The sequence below is a fragment of the Heptranchias perlo genome, unplaced genomic scaffold (assembly GCF_035084215.1).
Source record: "Heptranchias perlo isolate sHepPer1 unplaced genomic scaffold, sHepPer1.hap1 HAP1_SCAFFOLD_134, whole genome shotgun sequence".
NCBI lineage: Eukaryota > Metazoa > Chordata > Chondrichthyes > Hexanchiformes > Hexanchidae > Heptranchias > Heptranchias perlo.
This window is the reverse complement of record NW_027138580.1, coordinates 598,469-622,930: the sequence shown is the minus strand read 5'-3', so window position 1 is coordinate 622,930 and position 24,462 is coordinate 598,469. Positions and strand designations below refer to the sequence as shown.

The 24,462-nt window shown below is 43.1% G+C and overlaps 2 protein-coding genes and 1 long non-coding RNA gene across 3 annotated transcripts in view; 1 reads left to right on the top strand and 2 right to left on the bottom strand.

Moving 5' to 3' along the window:
- LOC137308610 (uncharacterized) overlaps positions 1-24,462 on the bottom strand; it is a 117,555-nt gene that overhangs the window by 76,390 nt on the left and 16,703 nt on the right. The gene's annotated exons all lie outside the window — the stretch shown is intronic.
- Positions 18,602-22,723, bottom strand: LOC137308579 (zinc finger protein 229-like). Its single transcript, XM_067977194.1, has 2 exons — positions 22,451-22,723; positions 18,602-21,169 (listed from the first exon to the last, which is right to left on the bottom strand). The coding sequence occupies exons 1-2, from the start codon at positions 22,660-22,662 to the stop codon at positions 20,053-20,055; spliced, it is 1,329 nt and encodes a 442-aa protein (XP_067833295.1). The 5' UTR covers positions 22,663-22,723; the 3' UTR covers positions 18,602-20,052.
- The window catches only part of LOC137308605 (zinc finger protein 850-like), a 37,922-nt gene continuing 35,941 nt past the window's right edge, over positions 22,482-24,462 (top strand). Inside the window, exon 1 of the mRNA XM_067977226.1 lies at positions 22,482-22,957. The gene's annotated coding sequence lies outside the window, so the exon portion shown is untranslated. The remainder of the gene's footprint in view (positions 22,958-24,462) is intronic.

Below are 24,462 nucleotides of genomic sequence, written 5' to 3'. Positions count from 1 at the left end.
CTATTATCACCATCCTATAGACACTGCATGGATTATATCACCATCCTATAGACACTGTATGGACTATATCACCATCCTATAAACACTGTATGGACTATATCACCATCCTATAGACACTGTACGGACTATTATCACCATCCTATAGACACTGTATGGATTATATCACCATCCTATAGACACTGTATGGACTATTATCACCATCCTATAGACACTGTATGGATTATTATCACCATCCTCTGGACACTGTATGGACTATATCACCATCCTATAGACACTGTATGGATTATTATCACCATCCTCTAGACACTGTATGGACTATATCACCATCCTATAGACACTGTAGGGACTATTATCACCATCCTATAGACACTGTGTGGATTATTATCACCATCCTATAGACACTGTATGGATTCTTATCACCATCCTATAGACACTGTATGGATTATTATCACCATCCTTTCGACACTGTATGGATTATTATCACCATCCTATAGACACTATATGGATTATTATCACCATCCTATAAACACTGTATGGACTATATCACCATCCTATAGACACTGTATGGACTATATCACCATCCTATAGACACTGTATGGACTATATCACCATCCTATAGACACTGTGTGGACTATATCACCATCCTATAGACACTGTGTGGACTATATCACCATCCTATAGACACTGTATGGACTATTATCACCATCCTATAGACATTGTATGGATTATTATCACCATCCTATAGACATTGTATGGATTATTATCACCATCCTATAGACACTGTATGGATTATTATCACCATCCTATAGACATTGTATGGATTATTATCACCATCCTATAGACACTGTATGGACTATATCACCATCCTATAGACACTGTATGGACTATTATCACCATCCTCTAGACACTGTATGGACTATATCACCATCTTATAGACACTGTATGGACTATATCACCATCCTATAGACACTGTATGGACTAAATCACCATCCTATAGACACTGTATGGACTATATCACCATCCTATAGACACTGTATGGACTATTATCACCATCCTATAGACACTGTGTGGACTATATCACCATCCTATAGACACTGTGTGGACTATATCACCATCCTATAGACACTGTATGGACTATTATCACCATCCTATAGACACTGTGTGGACTATATCACCATCCTATAAACACTGTATGGACTATATCACCATCCTATAGACATTGTATGGACTATATCACCATCCTATAGACACTGTATGGACTATTATCACCATCCTATAGACACTGTGTGGATTATTATCACCATCCTATAGACACTGTATGGATTCTTATCACCATCCTATAGACACTGTATGGATTATTATCACCATCCTATAGACACTGTATGGATTATTATCACCATCCTATAGACACTATATGGATTATTATCACCATCCTATAAACACTGTATGGACTATATCACCATCCTATAGACACTGTACGGACTATTATCACCATCCTATAGACACTGTATGGACTATTATCACCGTCCTCTAGACACTGTATGGACTATATCACCATCCTATAGACACTGTATGGACTATATCACCATCCTATAGACACTGTATGGACTATATCACCATCCTATAGACACTGTATGGACTATATCACCATCCTATAGACACTGTATGGACTATTATCACCATCCTATAGACACTGTGTGGACTATATCACCATCCTATAGACACTGTGTGGACTATATCACCATCCTAGAGACACTGTATGGACTGTTATCACCATCCTATCGACACTGTGTGGACTATATCACCATCCTATAAACACTGTATGGACTATATCACCATCCTATAGACACTGTATGGACTATATCACCATCCTATAGACACTGTATGGACTATTATCACCATCCTATAGACACTGTATGGACTATATCACCATCCTATCGACACTGTATGGACTATTATCATCATCCTATAGACACTGTATGGACTATATCACCATCCTATAGACACTGTATTGATTATTATCACCATCCTATAGACACTGTATGGATTATTAACACCATCCTATAGACACTGTATGGATTATTATCACCATCCTATAGACGCTGTATGGATTATTATCACCATCCTATAGACACTGTATGGATTATATCACCATCCTATAGACATTGTATGGATTATTATCACCATCCTATAGACACTGTATGGATTATATCACCATCCTATAGACACTGTATGGACTATTATCACCATCCTATAGACACTGTATGGATTATTATCACCATCCTATAGACACTGTATGGATTATTATCACCATCCTATAGACACTGTATGGACTATATCACCATCCTATCGACATTGTATGGACTATTATCACCATCCTATAGACACTGTATGGATTATATCACCATCCTATAGACACTGTATGGATTATTATCACCATCCTATAGACACTGTGTGGATTATTATCACCATCCTTTTCGACACTGTGTGGATTATTATCACCATCCTATAGACACTGTATGGATTATCACCATTCTATAGATACTGTATGGATTATTATCACCATCCTATAGACACTGTATGGATTATTATCACCATCCTATAGACATTGTATGGACTATTATCACCATCCTATAGACACTGCATGGATTATATCACCATCCTATAGACACTGTATGGACTATATCACCATCCTATAAACACTGTATGGACTATATCACCATCCTATAGACACTGTAGGGACTATTATCACCATCCTATAGACACTGTATGGATTATATCACCATCCTATAGACACTGTATGGACTATTATCAGCATCCTATAGACACTGTATGGATTATTATCACCATCCTCTGGACACTGTATGGACTATATCACCATCCTATAGACACTGTATGGACTATATCACCATCCTATCGACACTGTATGGACTATATCACCATCCTATAGACACTGTATGGATTATTATCACCATCCTCTAGACACTGTATGGACTATATCACCATCCTATAGACACTGTATGGACTATATCACCATCCTATAGACACTGTATGGACTATATCACCATCCTATAGACACTGTATGGACTATATCATCATCCTATAGACACTGTATGGACTATTATCACCATCCTATAGACACTGTGTGGACCATATCACCATCCTATAGACACTGTGTGGACTATATCACCATCCTATAGACACTGTATGGACTATTATCACCATCCTATAGACACTGTGTGGACTATATCACCATCCTATAAACACTGTATGGACTATATCACCATCCTATAGACACTGTATGGACTATATCACCATCCTATAGACACTGTATGGATTATTATCACCATCCTATAGACACTGTGTGGATTATTATCACCATCCTATAGACACTGTATGGATTCTTATCACCATCCTATAGACACTGTATGGATTATTATCACCATCCTATAGACACTGTATGGATTATTATCACCATCCTATAGACACTGCATGGACTATATCACCATCCTATAGACACTGTGTGGATTATTATCACCATCCTATAGACACTGTATGGACTATATCACCATCCTATAGACACTGTATGGACTATATCACCATCCTATAGACACTGTATGGACTATATCACCATCCTATAGACACTGTATGGATTATTATCACCATCCTATAGACACTGTATGGACTATATCACCATCCTATAGACACTGTATGGACTATATCACCATCCTATAGACACTGTATGGACTATATCACCATCCTATAGACACTGTATGGACTATATCACCATCCTATAGACACTGTATGGACTATATCACCATCCTATAGACACTGTATGGACTATTATCACCATCCTATAGACACTGTGTGGACTATATCACCATCCTATAGACACTGTGTGGACTATATCACCATCCTATAGACACTGTATGGACTATTATCACCATCCTATAGACACTGTGTGGACTATATCACCATCCTATAAACACTGTATGGACTATATCACCATCCTATAGACACTGTATGGACTATATCACCATCCTATAGACACTGTATGGACTATTATCACCATCCTATAGACACTGTATGGACTATTATCACCATCCTCTTGACACTGTATGGACTATATCACCATCCTATCGACACTGTATGGACTATTATCATCATCCTATAGACACTGTATGGACTATATCACCATCCTATAGACACTGTATGGACTATATCACCATCCTATAGACACTGTATTGATTATTATCACCATCCTATAGACACTGTATGGATTATTAACACCATCCTATAGACACTGTATGGATTATTATCACCATCCTATAGACACTGTATGGATTATTATCACCATCCTATAGACACTGTATGGACTATATCACCATCCTATCGACATTGTATGGACTATTATCACCATCCTATAGACACTGTATGGATTATATCACCATCCTATAGACACTGTATGGATTATTATCACCATCCTATAGACACTGTGTGGATTATTATCACCATCCTATAGACACTGTGTGGATTATTATCACCATCCTATAGACACTGTATGGATTATCACCATTCTATAGATACTGTATGGATTATTATCACCATCCTATAGACACTGTATGGATTATTATCACCATCCTATAGACATTGTATGGACTATTATCACCATCCTATAGACACTGCATGGATTATATCACCATCCTATAGACACTGTATGGACTATATCACCATCCTATAGACACTGTAGGGACTATTATCACCATCCTATAGACACTGTGTGGATTATTATCACCATCCTATAGACACTGTATGGATTCTTATCACCATCCTATAGACACTGTATGGATTATTATCACCATCCTATAGACACTGTATGGATTATTATCACCATCCTATAGACACTATATGGATTATTATCACCATCCTATAAACACTGTATGGACTATATCACCATCCTATAGACACTGTACGGACTATTATCACCATCCTATAGACACTGTATGGACTATTATCACCATCCTCTAGACACTGTATGGACTATATCACCATCCTATAGACACTGTATGGACTATATCACCATCCTATAGACACTGTATGGACTATATCACCATCCTATAGACACTGTATGGACTATATCACCATCCTATAGACACTGTATGGACTATTATCACCATCCTATAGACACTGTGTGGACTATATCACCATCCTATAGACACTGTGTGGACTATATCACCATCCTATAGACACTGTATGGACTATTATCACCATCCTATAGACACTGTGTGGACTATATCACCATCCTATAAACACTGTATGGACTATATCACCATCCTATAGACACTGTATGGACTATTATCACCATCCTATCGACACTGTATGGACTATTATCATCATCCTATAGACACTGTATGGACTATATCACCATCCTATAGACACTGTATTGATTATTATCACCATCCTATAGACACTGTATGGATTATTAACACCATCCTATAGACACTGTATGGATTATTATCACCATCCTATAGACGCTGTATGGATTATTATCACCACCCTATAGACACTGTATGGATTATTATCACCACCCTATAGACACTGTATGGACTATATCACCATCCTATAGACACTGTATGGATTATTATCTCTCTACCTCCAGTAATGGATTTATTTTAAATTCCACAAGCTTTCGGAGGCTTCCTCCTTCCTCAGGTGAACGGTATGGAAATGACATTTTCGAATCCTTTGCATTTGAAAATCACAGAACAAAGCCTGGTGATTACTGCCCGTTGCCAAGGCAATCACAGTGAGCAGACAGAAAGGTGTCACCTAAAAGGCCACTGAATATACAAACCCCCCAAAAAAAAAGAGAGAGAGAAGGAAGACAGTCAATGACCCGTTATATTAAAAACAGATAACATTTGTTCGCTGGTGGGTTTACGTGTAGTGTGACATGAACCCAAGATCCCGGTTGAGGCCGTCCTCATGGGTGCGGAACTTGGCTATCAATTTCTGCTCGACGATTTTGCGTTGTCGTGTGTCTCGAAGGCGGCCTTGGAGTATGCTTACCCGAAGATACACAAAGCCAACACACCCGGACGTCCTATCGTATCAGGCAACAGAACCCTGTGTGAGAACCTCTCTGGATACTTCGAGGGCATCCTGAAACCCATCGTGCAGGGAACCCCCAGCTTCTATCGCGACACTACAGACTTTTTACAAAAACTCAGTACCCACAGACCTGTTGAACCAGGAACACTTCTCACCACGATGGACGTCTCGGCACTCTACACCAGTATCCCCCACGATGACGGCATCGCTGCGACAGCATCAATACTCAACACCAACAACAGCCAATCTCCAGACGCCATCCTACAACTCATCCGCTTCGTCCTGGATCACAATGTCTTCACCTTCAATAACCAGTTCTTTACCCAAACACACGGAACAGCCATGGGGACCAAATGCGCACCCCAATACGCCAACATTTTCATGCACAAGTTCGAGCAGGACTTCTTCACTGCACAGGACCTCCAACCAACACTATCCACCAGATACATCGACGACATTTTCTTTCCATGGACCCACGGCGAGGAATCACTGAAGAGACTACACGATAACATCAACAAGTTCCATCCCACCATCAAGCTCACCATGGACTACTCCTCAGAATCAGTTTCTTTCTTGGACACACGAATCTCCATCAAAGACGGGCACCTCAGCACCTCACTCTACCGCAAGCCCACGGACAACCTCACGATGCTCCACTTTTCCAGCTTCCACCCTAAACACGTCAAAGAGGCCATCCCCTTTGGACAGGCCCTGCGAATGCACAGGGTCTGCTCAGACGAGGAGGAACGCGATGGACACCTACAGACGCTGAAAGACGCCCTAGTAAGAACGGGATTTGATGCTCGACTCATCGATCGACAGTTCCGACGGGCCACAGCGAAAAATCGCGTAGACCTCCTCAGAAGACTAACACGGGACGCAACCAACAGAGTACCCTTCGTCGTCCAGTACTTCCCCGGAGCGGAGAAACTACGCCATGTTCTCCGCAGCCTTCAACATGTCATCAATGATGACGAACACCTCGCTATGGCCATCCCCACACCTCCACGACTCGCCTTCAAACAGCCACCCAACCTCAAACAAACCATCGTTCGCAGCAAATTACCCAGCTTTCAGGAGAACAGCGTCCACGACACCACACAACCCTGCCACGGCAACCTCTGCAAGACATGCCAGATCATCGACACAGATACCACCATCACACAAGAGGACACCACCCACCAGGTGCACGGTTCATACTCCTGTGACTCGGCCAACGTTGTCTACCTCATACGTTGCAGGAAAGGGTGCCCTGGAGCATGGTGCATTGGCGAGACCATGCAGACGCTGCCACAACGGATGAACGGACACCGCGCAACAATCGCCAAACAGGAGGGTTCCCTCCCAGTCGGGGAACACTTCAGCAGTCATGGACATTCAGCCACCGACCTTCGGGTAAGCGTTCTCCAAGGCGGCCTTCGAGACACACGACAACGCAAAATCGTCGAGCAGAAATTGATAGCCAAGTTCCGCACCCATGAGGACGGCCTCAACCGGGATCTTGGGTTCATGTCACGCTGCACGTTACCCCACCAGCGAACAAATGTTATCTGTTTTTAATATAACGGGTCATTGACTGTCTTCCTTCGCTCTCTCTCTCTTTTTTTGGGTCCACGATGCCACACAACCCTGCCACGGTGACCTCTGCAAGACATGCCAGATCATCGACACAGATATCACCATCACACGAGATGACACCACCCACCAGGTGCATGGTTCATACTCCTGTGACTCAGCCAACGTTGTCTACCTCATACGTTGCAGGAAAGGATGCCCCAGAGCATGGTACATTGGCGAGACCATGCAGACGCTGCGACAACGGATGAACGGACACCGCGCAACAATCGCCAAACAGGAGGGTTCCCTCCCAGTCGGGGAACACTTCAGCAGTCATGGACATTCATCCACCGACCTTCGGGTAAGCGTACTCCAAGGCGGCCTTCGAGACACACGACAACGCAAAATCGTCGAGCAGAAATTGATAGCCAAGTTCCGCACCCATGAGGACGGCCTCAACCGGGATCTTGGGTTCATGTCACGCTACACGTTACCCCACCAGCGAACAAATGTTATCTGTTTTTAATATAATGGGTCATTTGCTGGCTCTCTCTGCCTTCCGGATGTTTCTGCCTCTCTCTGTGTTTTTTTTTCTCTGTTTTTTTTCCCTGTTTGTTTTTTTGTTGAATGTGTATTCGGAGGTTCTGCAGGTAACACCTCTCTGTCTGAACACGGTGATTGCCTTGGCAACGGGCAGTTGCAGGGGCAGTCTGTAAACACCATGTATTATTGTTCAATATGTATAAATGCGTAGGCTTCAAGGAGATCTTGAAACATTTGCCTGAGGAAGGAGAAAATCTCCGAAAGCTTGTGAATTTAAAATAAAATTGCTGGACTATAACTTGGTGTTGTAAAATTGTTTACAATTGTCAACCCAGTCCATCACCGGCATCTCCACATCTTTTTTTGGGGGGTTTGTATATTCAGTGGCCTTTTAGGTGACACCTTTCTGTCTGCTCACTGTGATTGCCTTGGCAACGGGCAGTAATCACCAGGCTTTGTTCTGTGATTTTCAAATGCGAAGGATTCGAAAATGTCATTTCCACACCGTTCACCTGAGGAAGGAGGAAGCCTCCGAAAGCTTGTGGGATTTAAAATAAATTTGTTGGACTATAACTTGGTGTAAAATTGTTTACAATTGTCAACCCCAGTCCATCACCGGCATCTCCACATCCAGTAATGGAGACCTGCTGCTCCTCCTCGGCTTCACTCCCTGGAAATCACAATTTGAAGCGAACAGACGGGGAAAGAAGCGATGATCGGCCCGGGGACAGAGCGGGGGAGGGGGGAGGACCCCGGGCCCGCGGGTGAAGCTGGAAGCGGGGCCGCTCATTGAAGGGAATCAGAGGGGCGACAAAGACCAGGCGACGGCCCTCACTCCCCGGCTCAGACAACCCCGGGAGGTCAAAGGCCGCAGGTCGACCCGGCAAGGGAGGAGGGGGGTGGGGCTCAAACCCGCGCGCTGATTGCTTGGAGGACCGCCGAGTCCTCCAGGACCCGCCCCGCGCTTCCCATTGGCCCGGAAGCGCGCGATTGCGTCACGGAGGGGGCGGAGCAACAACCGGCGCGCGGTGAATGAGAAGAGGAAAAGGGATCGGTTGCCATGGAGATTCTGAACAGGCCTCGGATTGAGGGAGACCCTCGACAGGCCTCGGATTGAGGGAGACCCTCGACAGGCCTCGGATTCCCAACAGTTCACCCGGGGGGGGGGGGGGGGAGGGGAGGGGGCACGGGGATCCCCTCGACAGTTCACCCGGGGGGAGAGGGAGTGAGGAGTGAGGTGGAGGGGTGGGGAGCTCCTCTCTGCAGACAAAGAAGACAGAGATATTTCCAATGTAATCAGAGAGTAAACAGTGAGCAGGGTATTATTATATATTAGTCCAGTAATACAGTACTGTACACATTATATATTAGTCTAGTAATACAGTACTGTACACATTATATATTAGTCTAGTAATACAGTACTGTACACATTATATATTAGTCTAGTAATACAGTACTGTACACATTATATATTAGTCTAGTAATACAGTACTGCACACATTATATATTAGTCTAGTAATACAGTACTGTACACATTATATATTAGTCTAGTAATACAATGCTGTACACATTATATATCAGTCTAGTAATACAGTACTGTACACATTATATATTATTAGTCTCGTAATACAGTACTGTACACTATTATTAGTCTAGTAATACAGTACTGTACACATTAGATATTAGTCTAGAAATCCAGTACTGTACACATAAATCTAGTAATACAGTACTGTGCACATAAGATATCAGTCTAGTAATACAGTACTGTACACATTATATATTATTAGTCTAGTAATAGTGCTGTACACTATATTATTAGTCTAGTAATACAGTACTGTACACATTAGATATTAGTCTAGAAATACAGTACTGTACACATTATTAATCTAGCAATACAGTACTGTACACATTAATCTAGTAATACAGTACTGTGCACATAAGATATCAGTCTAGTAATACAGTACTGTACACATTATATATTATTAGTCTAGTAATACAGTACTGTCCACATTATATATTATTAGTCTAGTAATAGTGCTGTACACATTATATATCAGTCTAGTAATACAGTACTGTACACATTATATATTATTAGTCTAGGAATACAGTGCTGTACACATTATATGTTATTAGTCTCGTCATAGTGCTGTACACATTATATATTATTAGTCTAGTAATACAGTACTGTACACATTTTCTATTATTAGTCTAGTAATACAGTACTGTACACATTAGATCAGTCTGGTAATACAGTGCTGCACACATATTATTAGTCTAGTAATACAGTACTGTACACATTATATATTAGTCTAGTAGTACAGTACTGTACACATATTATTAGTCTAGTAATACAGTACTGTACACATTATATATTAGTCTAGTAATACAGTGCTGTGCACATTACTTATTAGTCTCGTAATACAGTACTGTACACATTATTAGTCTAGTAATACAATGCTGTACACATTATATATCAGTCTAGTAATACAGTACTGTACACATTATATATTATTAGTCTAGTAATACAGTACTGTACACATTATATATTATCAGTCGAGTAATACAGTACTATACACATTAATTAGTCTAGTAATACAGTACTGTACACATTATATATTATTAGTCTAGTAATACAGTACTGTACACATTAGATATTAGTCTAGAAATACAGTACTGTACACATTAATCTAGCAATACAGTACTGTACACATTAATCTAGTAATACAGTACTGTGCACATAAGATATCAGTCTAGTAATACAGTACTGTACACATTATATATTATTAGTCTAGTAATAGTGCTGTAAACATTATATATTATTAGTCTAGTAATACAGTACTGTATACATTATATATTATTAGTCTAGTAATACAGTACTGTGCACATTATTAGTCTAGTAATACAGTGCTGTACACATATATTAGTCCAGTAATACAGTACTTACACATTTACCTGACGAAGGAGGAAGCCTCCGAAAGCTTGTAGATTTCAAATAAAAATTGTTGGACTATAACTTGGTGTTGTAAAATTGTTTACATTATATATTATTAGTCTAGTAATAGTGCTGTACACATATATTAGTCTAGTAATACAGTACTTACGCATTATATATTATTAGTCTAGTAATAGTGCTGTACACATTATATATCAGTCTAGTAATACAGTACTGTACACATTATATATTATTCGTCTTGTAATACAGTGCTGTACACATTATATATTAGTCTAGTAATACAGTATTGTACACATTAGTCTAGTAATAGTACTGTACAGTTTATTTATTCGTCTAGTAATACAGTACTGTACACATTATATGTTATTAGTCTAGTAATAGTGCTGTACACATTATATATTATTAGTCTAGTAATACAGTACTGTACACATTATATGTTATTAGTCTAGTAATAGTACTGTACACATTATATATTATTAGTCTAGTAATACAGTGCTGTACACATATTTTAGTCTAGTAATACAGTACTGTACACATTATATATCATTAGTCTAGTAATAGTGCTGTGCACATTATATATTAGTCTAGTAATGCAGTACTGTACACATTATATGTTATTAGTCTAGTCATAGTGCTGTACACATTATATATTATTAGTCTAGTAATACAGTACTGTACACATTATATATTATTAATCTAGTAATACAGTACTGTACACATTAAATATTATTAGTCTAGTAATACAGTACTGTACACATTATATATTAGTCTAGTAATACAGTGCTGTACACATATTATTAGTCTACTAATACAGTACTGTACACACTATATATTATTACTCTAGTCATACAGTACTGTACACATTATATATTATTGGTCTAGTAATAGTGCTGTACACATTATATATTAGTCTCGTAATACAGTACTGTACACATTATATATTAGTCTAGTAATACAGTACTGTACACATTTTATATTATTAGTCTCGTAATACAGTACTGTACACATTAGTCCAGTAATACAGTACTGTATGCATTAGTCTAGTAATACAGTACTGTACAGATTATTTATTCGTCGATTAATACAGTACTGTACACATTATATATTAGTCTAGTTATACAGTGCTGTACACACATTATTAGTCTGGTAATACAGTACTGTACACATTATATGTTATTAGTCTAGTAATACAGTACTGTACACATTATATATTATTAGTTGAGTGATACAGTACTGTACACATTATATATTAGTCTAGTAATACAGTGCTGCACACATTATATATCAGTCTAGTAATACAGTGCTGTACACATTATATATTATCAGTCTAGTAATTCAGTACTGTACACATTATATATTATTAGTCTAGTAATACAGTGCTGTACACATTATATATTAGTCTAGTAATACAGTACTGTACACATTCTATATTATTAGTCTAGTAATACAGTGCTGTACACATTATATATTAGTCGAGTCATACAGTACTGTACACATTATATATTAGTCTAGTAATACAGTACTGTACACATTATATATCAGTCTAGTAATACAGTACTGTACACATTATATATTATTAGTCTAGTAATACAGTGCTGTACACATTATATATTTGTCTAGTAATACAGTACTGTACACATTATATATTATTAGTCTCGTAATACAGTACTGTACACATATTAGTCCAGTAATACAGTACTGTATGCATTAGTCTAGTAATACAGTACTGTACAGATTATTTATTCGTCGATTAATACAGTACTGTACACATTATATATTAGTCTAGTTATACAGTGCTGTACACACATTATTAGTCTCGTAATACAGTACTGTACACATTATATATTATTAGTCTAGTAATACAGTACTGTACACATTATGTATTATTAGTCTAGTAATACAGTGCTGTACACATTATGTATTATTAGTCTCGTAATACAGTACTGTACACATTATATTCGTCCAGTAATACAGTACTGTATGCATTAGTCTGGTAATACAGTACTGTACACATTATATGTTATTAGTCTAGTAATACAGTACTGTACACATTATATATTATTAGTTGAGTGATACAGTACTGTACACATTATATATTAGTCTAGTAATACAGTGCTGTACACATTATATATCAGTCTAGTAATACAGTGCTGTACACATTATATATTATCAGTCTAGTAATACAGTACTGTACACATTATATATTATTAGTCTAGTAATACAGTGCTGTACACATTATATATTAGTCTAGTAATACAGTACTGTACACATTATATATTATTAGTCTAGTAATACAGTGCTGTACACATTATATATTAGTCGAGTCATACAGTACTGTACACATTATATATTAGTCTAGTAATACAGTACTGTACACATTATATATTAGTCTAGTAATACAGTACTGTACACATTATACTAGTCTAGTAATAGAGTACTGTACACATTATATATTGGTCTAGTAATACAGTACTGTACACATTATATATTATTAGTCTCGTAATACAGTACTGTACACATATTAGTCCAGTAATACAGTACTGTATGCATTAGTCTAGTAATACAGTACTGTACAGATTATTTATTCGTCGATTAATACAGTACTGTACACATTATATATTAGTCTAGTTATACAGTGCTGTACACACATTATTAGTCTCGTAATACAGTACTGTACACATTATATATTATTAGTCTAGTAATACAGTACTGTACACATTATGTATTATTAGTCTAGTAATACAGTGCTGTACACATTATGTATTATTAGTCTCGTAATACAGTACTGTACACATTATATTCGTCCAGTAATACAGTACTGTATGCATTAGTCTGGTAATACAGTACTGTACACATTATATGTTATTAGTCTAGTAATACAGTACTGTACACATTATATATTATTAGTTGAGTGATACAGTACTGTACACATTATATATCAGTCTAGTAATACAGTGCTGTACACATTATATATCAGTCTAGTAATACAGTGCTGTACACATTATATATTATCAGTCTAGTAATACAGTACTGTACACATTATATATTAGTCTAGTAATACAGTACTGTACACATTATATATTATTAGTCTAGTAATACAGTACTGTACACATTATATATTATTAGTCTAGTAATAGTGCTGTACACATTATATATTAGTCGAGTGATACAGTACTGCACACATTATATATTAGTCTAGTAATACAGTACTGTACACATTATAGAATCATAGAATCATAGAAGTTACAACATGGAAACAGGCCCTTCGGCCCAACATGTCCATGTCGCCCAGTTTATACGACTAAGCTAGTCCCAATTGCCTGCACTTGGCCCATATCCCTCTATACCCATCTTACCCATGTAACTGTCCAAATGCTTTTTAAAAGACAAAATTGTACCCGCCTCTACTACTGCCTCTGGCAGCTCTTTCCAGACACTCACCACCCTTTGAGTGAAATAATTGCCCCTCTGGACCCTTTTGTATCTCTCCCCTCTCACCTTAAATCTATGCCCCCTCGTTATAGACTCCCCTACCTTTGGGAAAAGATTTTGACTATCTACCTTATCTATGCCCCTCATTATTTTATAGACTTCTATAAGATCACCCCTTAACCTCCTACTCTCCAGGGAAAAAAGTCCCAGTCTGTCTAACCTCTCCCTATAAGTCAAACCATCAAGTCCCGGTAGCATCCTAGTAAATCTTTTTTGCACTCTTTCTAGTTTAATAATATCCTTTCTATAATAGGGTGACCAGAACTGTACACAGTACTCCAAGTGTGGCCTCACCAATGCCCTGTACAACTTCAACAAGACATCCCAACTCCTGCATTCAATGTTCTGACCAATGAAACCAAGCATGCCGAATGCCTTCTTCACCACTCTATCCACCTGTGACTCCACTTTCAAGCAGCTATGAACCTGTACTCCTAGATCTCTTTGTTCTATAACTCTCCCCAACGCCCTACCATTAACGGAGTAGGTCCTGGCCCGATTCGATCTACCAAAATGCATCACCTCACATTTATCTAAATTAAACTCCATCTGCCATTCATCGGCCCAGTGGCCCAATTTATCAAGATCCCGTTGCAATCCTAGATAACCTTCTTCACTGTCCACAATGCCACCAATCTTGGTGTCATCTGCAAACTTACTAACCATGCCTCCTAAATTCTCATCCAAATCATTAATATAAATAACAAATAACAGCGGACCCAGCACCGATCCCTGAGGCACACCGCTGGACACAGGCATCCAGTTTGAAAAACAACCCTCTACAACCACCCTCTGTCTTCTGTCGTCAAGCCAATTTTGTATCCAATTAGCTACCTCACCTTGGATCCCATGAGATTTAACCTTATGTAACAACCTACCATGCGGCACCTTGTCAAAGGCTTTGCTGAAGTCCATGTAGACCACGTCTACTGCACAGCCCTCATCTATCTTCTTGGTTACCCCTTCAAAAAACTCAATCAAATTCGTGAGACATGATTTTCCTCTCACAAAACCATGCTGACTGTTCCTAATTAGTCCCTGCCTCTCCAAATGCCTGTAGATCCTGTCCCTCAGAATACCCTCGAACAACTTACCCACTACAGATGTCAGGCTCACCGGTCTGTAGTTCCCAGGCTTTTCCCTGCCGCCCTTCTTAAACAAAGGCACAACATTTGCTACCCTCCAATCTTCAGGCACCTCACCTGTAGTGGTGGATGATTCAAATATCTCTGCTAGGGGACCCGCAATTTCCTCCCTAACCTCCCATAACGTCCTGGGATACATTTCATCAGATCCCGGAGATTTATCTACCTTGATGCGCGTTAAGACTTCCAGCACCTCCCTCTCTGTAATATGTACACTCCTCAAGACATCACTATTTATTTCCCCAAGTTCCCTAACATCCATGCCTTTCTCAACCGTAAATACCGATGTGAAATATTCATTCAGGATCTCACCCATCCCTTGTGGTTCCACACATAGATGACCTTGTTGATCCTTAAGAGGCCCTACTCTCTCCCTAGTTACCCTTTTGCCCTTTATGTATTTGTAGAAGCTCTTTGGATTCTGTGCTGTACACATTATATATTATCAGTCTAGTAATACAGTACTGTACGCATTATATATTATTAGTCTAGTAATACTGTGCTGTACACATTATATATCAGTCTAGTAATACAGTACTGTATGCATTATATATTATTAGTCTAGTAATGCAGTGCTGCACACATTATATATTATCAGTCTAGTAATACAGTACTGTACGCATTATATATCAGTCTAGTTATACAGTACTGTACACATATATTATTAGTCTAGTAATAGTGCTGTACACATTATATATCAGTCTAGTAATACAGTACTGTACACATTATATATTATTAGTCCAGTAATACAGTGCTGCACACATTATATATTATTAGTCTAGCAATACAGTACTGTACACATTATATATTATTAGTCTAGCAATACAGTACTGTACACATTATATATTATTAGTCTAGTAATACAGTACTGTACACATTATATATTAGTCTACATTGGGTACGGTAGCATAGTGGTTATGTTACTGGACTAATAATCCAGAGGCCTGGACTAAAATCCAGAGTCATGAGTTCAAATCCCGCCACGGCAGCTGGCGAATTTAAATTCAATTAATTAAAAATTCAATTAATTAAATAAAAATCTGGAATTAAAATACTAGTATCAGTAATGATGGCCATGAAACTACCGGATTGTCGTAAAAACCCATCTGGTTCACTAATGTCCTTTAGGGGAGGAAACCTGCCGTCCTTACCCGGTGTGGCCGATATGTGACTCCAGACCCACAGCAATGTGGTTGATTCTTAATTGCCCTCTGAAATAGCCTAACAAGCCACTCAGTTGTCGCCAAGGCTTCTTCGACAGCACCTCCCAAACCCGTGACTTCTACCACCGAGAAGGACAAGAGCAGCAGACACATGGGAACAACACCACCTGCACGTTCCCCTCCAAGTCACACACCATCCCGACTTGGAAATATATTGCCGTTCCTTCATTGTCGCTGGGTCAAAATCCTGGAACTCCCTTCCAAACAGCACTGTGGGAGAACTGTCACCACACGGACTGCAGCGGTTCAAGAAGGCGGCTCACCACCACCTTCTCGAGGGCAATTAGGGATGGGCAATAAAATGCCGGCCCGCCAGCGACGCCCACATCCCATGAACGTTGTATCTAACCCGTGCTGTACCTGCCCTGGGAGTGTTTGATGGGACAGTGTAAAGGGAGATTTACTCCATATCTAACCCGTGCTGTACCTGCCCAGGGAGTGTTTGATGGGACAGTGTTGAGGGAGCTTTACTCTGTATCTAACCCGTGCTGTACCTGCCCTGGGAGTGTTTGATGGGACAGTGTCGAGGGAGCTTTACTCTGTATCTAACCCGTGCTGTACCTGCCCTGGGAGTGTTTGATGGGACAGTGTTGAGGGAGCTTTACTCTGTATCTAACCCGTGCTGTACCTGCCCTGGGAGTGTTTGATGGGACAGTGTAGAGGGGGTTTTCACTCTGTATCTAACCCATGCTGCACCTGCCCTGGCAATGTGTGATGGGACAGTGTAGAGGGAGCTTTACTCCGTATCTAATCCGTGCTGGACCTGCACTGGGAGTGTTTGATTGTAGAGTGTGGAGGGAGCTTTACTCCGTATCTAACCCGTGCTGTACTTGCCCTGGGAGTGTTTGACGGGACAGTGTGGAGGGAGCTTTACTCCGTATCTAACCCGTGCTGTACCTGCACTGGGAGTGTTTGACGGGACGGCGTAGAGGGAGCTTTGCTCTGTATCTAACCCGTGCTGTACCTGCCCTGGGAGTGTTTGATGGGACAGTGTGGAGGGAGCTTTACTCCGTATCTAACCCGTGCTGTACCTGCCCTGGGAGTGTTTGATGGGACGGCGTAGAGGGAGCTTTACTCCGTATCTAACCCGTGCTGTACCTGCCCTGGTAGTGTTTGATGGGACGGCGTAAAGGGAGCTTTACTCCGTATCTAACCCGTGCTGTACCTGCACTGGGAGTGTTTGACGGGACGGCGTAGAGGGAGCTTTACTCTGTATCTAACCCGTGCTGTACCTGCCCTGGGAGTGTTTGATGGGACAGTGTAGAGGGAGCTTTACTCTGTATCCAACCCTGTACCTGCCCCCGGCGTGTTTGATGGAACAGTGTAGAGGGGGTTTTACTCTGTAGGTCACCCATGCTGTACCTGCCCTGGGAGTGTTTGATGCTAACTGTCATTGTTGTTGGGTTAATACCCATGATATTTTATCAGATTCAGCATCACTGGTCACTTTATAAGTGCACCTCACGGCCCCTAGGATCTGGAGTGCACACATTTCTAGTGATCATAACAGGAAGCCCATACTCTTAGTACTGGTTCCTGGAATATATCTCACACTGATACTAACTAGAGGCACAAGCTTTGAACCAACCAGTAGGTTTATTTGTATTATGTGGGCAGTAACGAACAGTGTGCAGTGTAACACATGGATTTCCCTCCGTTCCTCCACACGACAATAACAAAGGGTTGTTCTCTCTAAAGACAACCGTTCACTTGCTCCAGCCACACTCTTGATCCGTTTACCTTTGCCAGGACGACACGTGTTGTGAAACACATTCAGCCCCCTGGCTGCGAGACTGACGCCCTGACTGTGACTGAAAAGACCGACATTGGACTGCCAATTCAATTCCTGCAAGAGCAAATTCCCCACCCAATCAACTGTCCATCACAGAGGGCTCCAGCCGATCAGTGTCCCTGACCTCTGAGACACAGCGGGTCAGTCAAAGGCACTGCCCAGGCTGAGGCTTTGCTCTGTGACCAGGCAGCTTGTAAACGGGCCCAGGTTGACCCTGAAAGAAAAGCAAGAGGTGACTCCATCTCCCATGAACAGGAGGAGGCCATTCGGCCCCTCGAGCCTGTTCCGCCATTCACTTAGATCATGGCTGACCTGTATCTTAACTCCATCTCCCCGCCTTGGTACCATAACCCTTAATACCCTCGCCTCACAAAAATCAACAATCTTAGTTTTGAAATTTCCAGTTGTCCCCCGGCCTCGACAGCTTTTCTGGGGGAGAGAGTTCCAGATTCCCACTCCCCTTTGTGTGAAGAAGTGATTCCCGACATCACCCCCTCAACGGCCTGGCTCGAATTTTAAGGTTCTGCCCACCTTGTTCTGGACTCCCCCCAACCAGAGGAAATAGTTTCTCTCCATCTACCCGGTCAAATCCTTTAATCATCTTAAACACCTCGATCAGATCACCCCTTGATCTTCTATACTCGAGGGAACACATTGGAACAAACAGTCATTCCTCAATCTTCGACTGGGGTCATTGAAGACGTCAACAGCAGCCAATCGATACGGGGAACTTACTAAAGTCCTTCGCTTTATCAATTTGCATTGATGAAGGACACCGCAGGCAGCTTGTCTGGAACTGAACTGATGGGTTTTCCTTGGAGAAATACCTTATGTGCTGGTTCTAGCAACACAAAATATAAAAGTTTTAAAAATTCATCACAGACAGAAAAAGACCTGTTTTCATCACACTGAGACTCGGCGCTCTGAATGATAAAATGTCCCATTCCCCAGCACTGACATCCATTCACCCAAAAGGTAAGATAAACCCACTATCTTCTCACCCAGTCACAGCTACAGAGGGACTGGGAATGTCCAGAACAAGTCACCAGTCAGCTCTTAGAGACATCAAGGACTCGACACAGAGTCTGAAAGAAAGCTGACTGATTTGCCACATATTGAGAAGGATAAAATCCAGTGATAGGGGGAATTAACATCAGCAGAAACTACCAGAATGAACATGGTTCAGTCCTGGATGTGATTAACAGCAGCAATAACAGCAGAATCCAACCCCTGCAGTCAAACGTGAGTACGCTGGTGCATCAGCAGGTAGGATGAACAGGTGAATCCCTTCCCACACACGGAGCAGGTGAACGGCCTCTCCCCGGTGTGGACCCACTGATGTCTTCGCAGGTTGGACAAGTGGGTGAATCCCTTCCCGCACACGTAGCAGGTGAACGGCCTCTCCCCGGTGTGAACTTGCTGGTGCATCAGCAGGTGGGATGAACGAGTGAATCCCTTCCCACACACGGAGCAGGTGAACGGCCTCTCCCCGGTGTGAACTCGCTGGTGTCTCAGCAGGTTGGATGAACAGGGGAATCCCTTCCCGCACACGGAGCAGGTGAACGGCCTCTCCCCGGTGTGAATACGCTGGTGCATCAGCAGGTGGGATGAACAGGTGAATCCCTTCCCGCACACGGAGCAGGTGAACGGCCTCTCCCCGGTGTGGAACCGCTGGTGCATCAGCAGGTGGGATGAACGGGTGAATCCCTTCCCGCACACGGGGCAGGTCAACAGCCTGTCTCCAGCGTGAGTGCACCGGTGCGTCAGCTGGCTGGACGGTCGTCTGAACCTCTTGGTGCATCGCGAGCAACCGAACGGTCTCTCCTCGCTATGAATGCGCTGGTGCCGTGACAACAACTCGGGGCTTTTAAAGCTGCTCCCGCAGTCAGAGCATCCGAAAGGTCTCTCGTCAGTGTGAACCAGTTGGTGTCTCAGCAGGTGAGAGGAAGAATTGAATCCCTTCCCACACACGGAGCAGGTGTGGGGCCTCTCCCCGGTGTGAATGTGCTGGTGTGTCCGCAGGCGGGAGGACTGAGTGAATCCCTTCCCGCACACGGAGCAGGCAAACGGCCTCTCCCCGGCGCGGCTGTGGCAATGTTTTCCCGGCCGGGATTGGCACGGAAATCCCTGCTCGGCGTCGGCACAGTCACACGGTTGCCCCCCGGCCTGGCTGCGCTCGTGCCTCGCCAGGTTGGACGATCGGCTGAAGGCTCGTCCGCACACGGAGCACGGGTACGGTCTGTCGCTGCTGTGATCGGCGCCTTGTTCTTCCATGACAGGTCCCGATGAATCGAGCGGCTCTGTCGGATCCCGAGGTGAGTTTCCCGTCTGCAAACCCTCCCCTTCTAATACCCTGTCAAAAGGAGTTTACAAAAGTCAGCGCTGTAAGTACAGGATAGAAATTCAAAAACATACAATTCCCGTGGAACATTCTTTGCTTTCTTGTCCCTTCTGAGCTGTAAATCCGTAATCAATGTTGCAGGAAATTGTACGTAAACAGCAATGTGATGATGACCAGGTAATTAGTGATGTTGGAATTATAAAGAGGGTCTTAAAGGAGGGGTTTGGGGGCTGTTCCAGAGAGTGAGAGCAGGTGACTGCAAGCATGGCAGCCAATAGCTTGGACGAAAGGGGATCAGAGGTGCAGGAATCTCTTGAGGCTGGCTGTTGCACTGAAGGAGGTTATACCGATATACACGGTGATGGTAACTAGCCATCATAGAGTTATACAGCACGGATAGAGGCCCTTCGGCCCATCGTGTCCGCGCCGGCCATCAAGCCCTGTCTAATCTAATCCCATATTCCAGCATTTGGTCCGTAGCCTTGTATGCTATGGCATTTCAAGTGCTCATCCAAATGCTTCTTGAATGTTGTGAGGGTTCCTGCCTCCACAACCCTTTCAGGCAGTGAGTTCCAGACTCCAACCACCCTCTGGGAGAAAAAGTTCTTTCTCAAATCCCCTCTAAATCTCCCGCCTTCTACCTTGAATCTATGCCCCCTTGTTATAGAAACCTCAACGAAGGGAAAAAGCTCCTTCGTATCCATCCTATCTGTGCCCCTCATAATTTTGTACACCTCAATCATGTCCCCCCTCAGCCTCCTCTGCTCCAAGGAAAACAAACCCAATCTTCCCAGTCTCTCATCATAGCTGAAGCGCTCCAGCCCTGGTAACATCCTGGTGAATCTCCTCTGCACCCTCTCCAAAGCGATCACATCCTTCCTGTAGTATGGCGACCAGAACTGCACACAGTACTCCAGCTGTGGCCGAACCAGTTCAAATACACCCTGAATAATTCGTATCAATCATAAGATAGCTTCAGATGAAAACTATTGGACCCCACTGGACTCAGATGGCCCCACGTCGCCCAGGATAGGTTGCTATGTATTTAACCCAATCCCTTCTCTCCAGCCCCACCCGATTTGATTTGGATACCCGTCTGGATCGCCCGCCGGATCCCAATGCGCCCGCCTGCGTTTCCAGCCGACCGGTGCGAGAAAAAAAAAATTTCGCTGACCGCGGTCCGCATCAATGGCTGCCTCAGTACCCACAATGCCCAGCGCGCCAGAAACCGCTCTATCCGCCGCGATAGTTTCAGCGCGCATGCGCCTATTCCCCCTCCCCCACCACACATACCACGTGGGCGGGGACGCGCAGTGCATCCTGGGCTGGGCTGCAGCCGCTTGTGGAGAGTCCGGCGGCCGGAGCGAGTGAGGAAAATCACCGGGGCCCCGGGGTGCGGGCGGAGGAGGAGCGAGGGCCCGAGACTGTTTGATGTGTTCCGGCCCTCGGTTGTTTATGAAGCCTGCACCGATCCGCGCTCTCTCCCCTTTCCCGGGCACGGCCATTCCGGGCCTTCGGCCCGCACTCGGCCGCCGCGCCGCTCCGACCTCTCGAAGCTTCTCTTGCCACGGCCCGCACCGCGCATGCTCGGGACGGAGACCCCCCCCCCCTCCAGACTGCGCCTGCGCGCTCGCCTCCCGTCAGACCGATAGGGCGCTTTCTACGGCGCGGGGGTTTCTGGGTAAGGATGACCGCCATGGAAACGAATTGAAGCGCCGCACGCCCGGGATGGGAGCAAAGTCTGTCCTTTTTCACCGTCGCAGCGGGAAATCTCCAATACAGGTTATTGAATTGAAGCAGGTACTGGTTGTACTTTCATATTCTGATTATATTTCAGGGAGCGAGTGCTCAATCTATGGGCACAGGCTGCCGAGGGAGACGGTGGGAGCAGTTAGTCTGTAAAGCATTCAAATCAAATTAGATAAAATTTCTTTCAGTAATGGGCAATTAGGGATGGGTAACAAATGCCGGCCTTGACAGTGACGCCCACTTCCCATGGACGAATAAAAAAATAACTGAGGATACAGTGTGTGAGTAATTTAAGACTTGACCTGTGGTGAGTGCAGCATTGCTTCTGAGCAACAGGTGACTTTGGGCCTGTGGTTCCCAATGCTCTCCACCACTGGGGGTTTTCCTCACCTCATGTCTGGGTCTGTTGGAGACAAATTGATAAGAGATTGATTGTTATGATTAGTCAACAACTCCATTATCAATTCTTTTTTATTCATTCATGGGGTGTGGGCATTGCTGGTGAGGCCGGCATTTATTGCCCATCCCTAATTGCCCCTTGAGAAGGTGGTGTGAGCCGCCTTCTTGAAACGCTGCAGTCCGTGTGGTGAAGGTTCTCCCACAGTGCTGTTAGGAAGGGAGTTCCCGGATTTTGACCCAGCAACAATGAAGGAACGGCCGATATATTTCCAAGTCGGGATGGTGTGTGACTTGGAGAGGAACGTGCAGATGGTGTTGTTCCCATGTACCTGCTGCACTTGTACTTCTAGGTGGTAGAGGTCATGGGTTTGGGAGGTGCTGTCGAAGAAGCCTTGGCGAGTTGCTGCAGTGCATCCTGTGGATGGTCCACACTGCAGCCACTGTGCGCCGGTGGTGAAGGGAGTGAATGTTTAGGGTGGTGGATGGGGTGCCAATCAAGCGGGCTGCTTTGTATCTTGCGACTACCAGGATGGTAGAAGACGAACTCGATGAACCTTGGTCCTTTTTGGTCCATCAATTCCTCTGTTCCTATTTTCTAATTCTTTCCCAAGCAGATTGAGGCCTGTGATTCTGAGGTATACATTCATCACGTGTCTTTTAGTGAAACAAAGACAGATCCTGCTGGAAACATTCAGCATCTATGGAGAGAACAGTTGACGTTTCAGTTGGAGACCCTCCTCTTTTGTACTGATCAACCTAATGGCAGGCGTGACTTGATTGACGGATGCAATGGACCAATCGGTATAGGGAAAAGTAGTTGGAGGGCGGAGCAAGTGGTGCTCCTGTGACCTGTCGGCCTCCATTTTAGCACCCGCTATCGGGTGCATTCCTGGCGGGGGGGGGCTCCGAAAATCAGGGAATCCCGGAGCGGGTCGGGAGCCCGGCTCCAACCCGCCCACTTCCGGGTTCCACACAGACGCGCCGACGTGCGCGCACAGCCCCCGCATGTGGGACTCCCGCAGGCAATTAAAGCCAGCGGGGGGCCACTTGAGAGTATTTACCGAGGTATTTCAGGTCATTAACAGACCTGATTAAGGGAATATGTCAGGAGGGGTGGGATTTTAGAAACAACTGGGACTGTTTCCCATACTGGGGGA

Bases quoted from the DNA above. Each gene is read 5' to 3' on its own strand.
- LOC137308579 (XM_067977194.1), bottom strand. From the start codon at position 22,662: ATGGCCGTGCCCGGGAAAGGGGAGAGAGCGCGGATCGGTGCAGGCTTC. The intron at 21,170-22,450 runs GTATGTGTGGTG...TCCTTTTGACAG, and splicing joins TGCGCGTCCCCGCCCACGTG to GGTATTAGAAGGGGAGGGTT.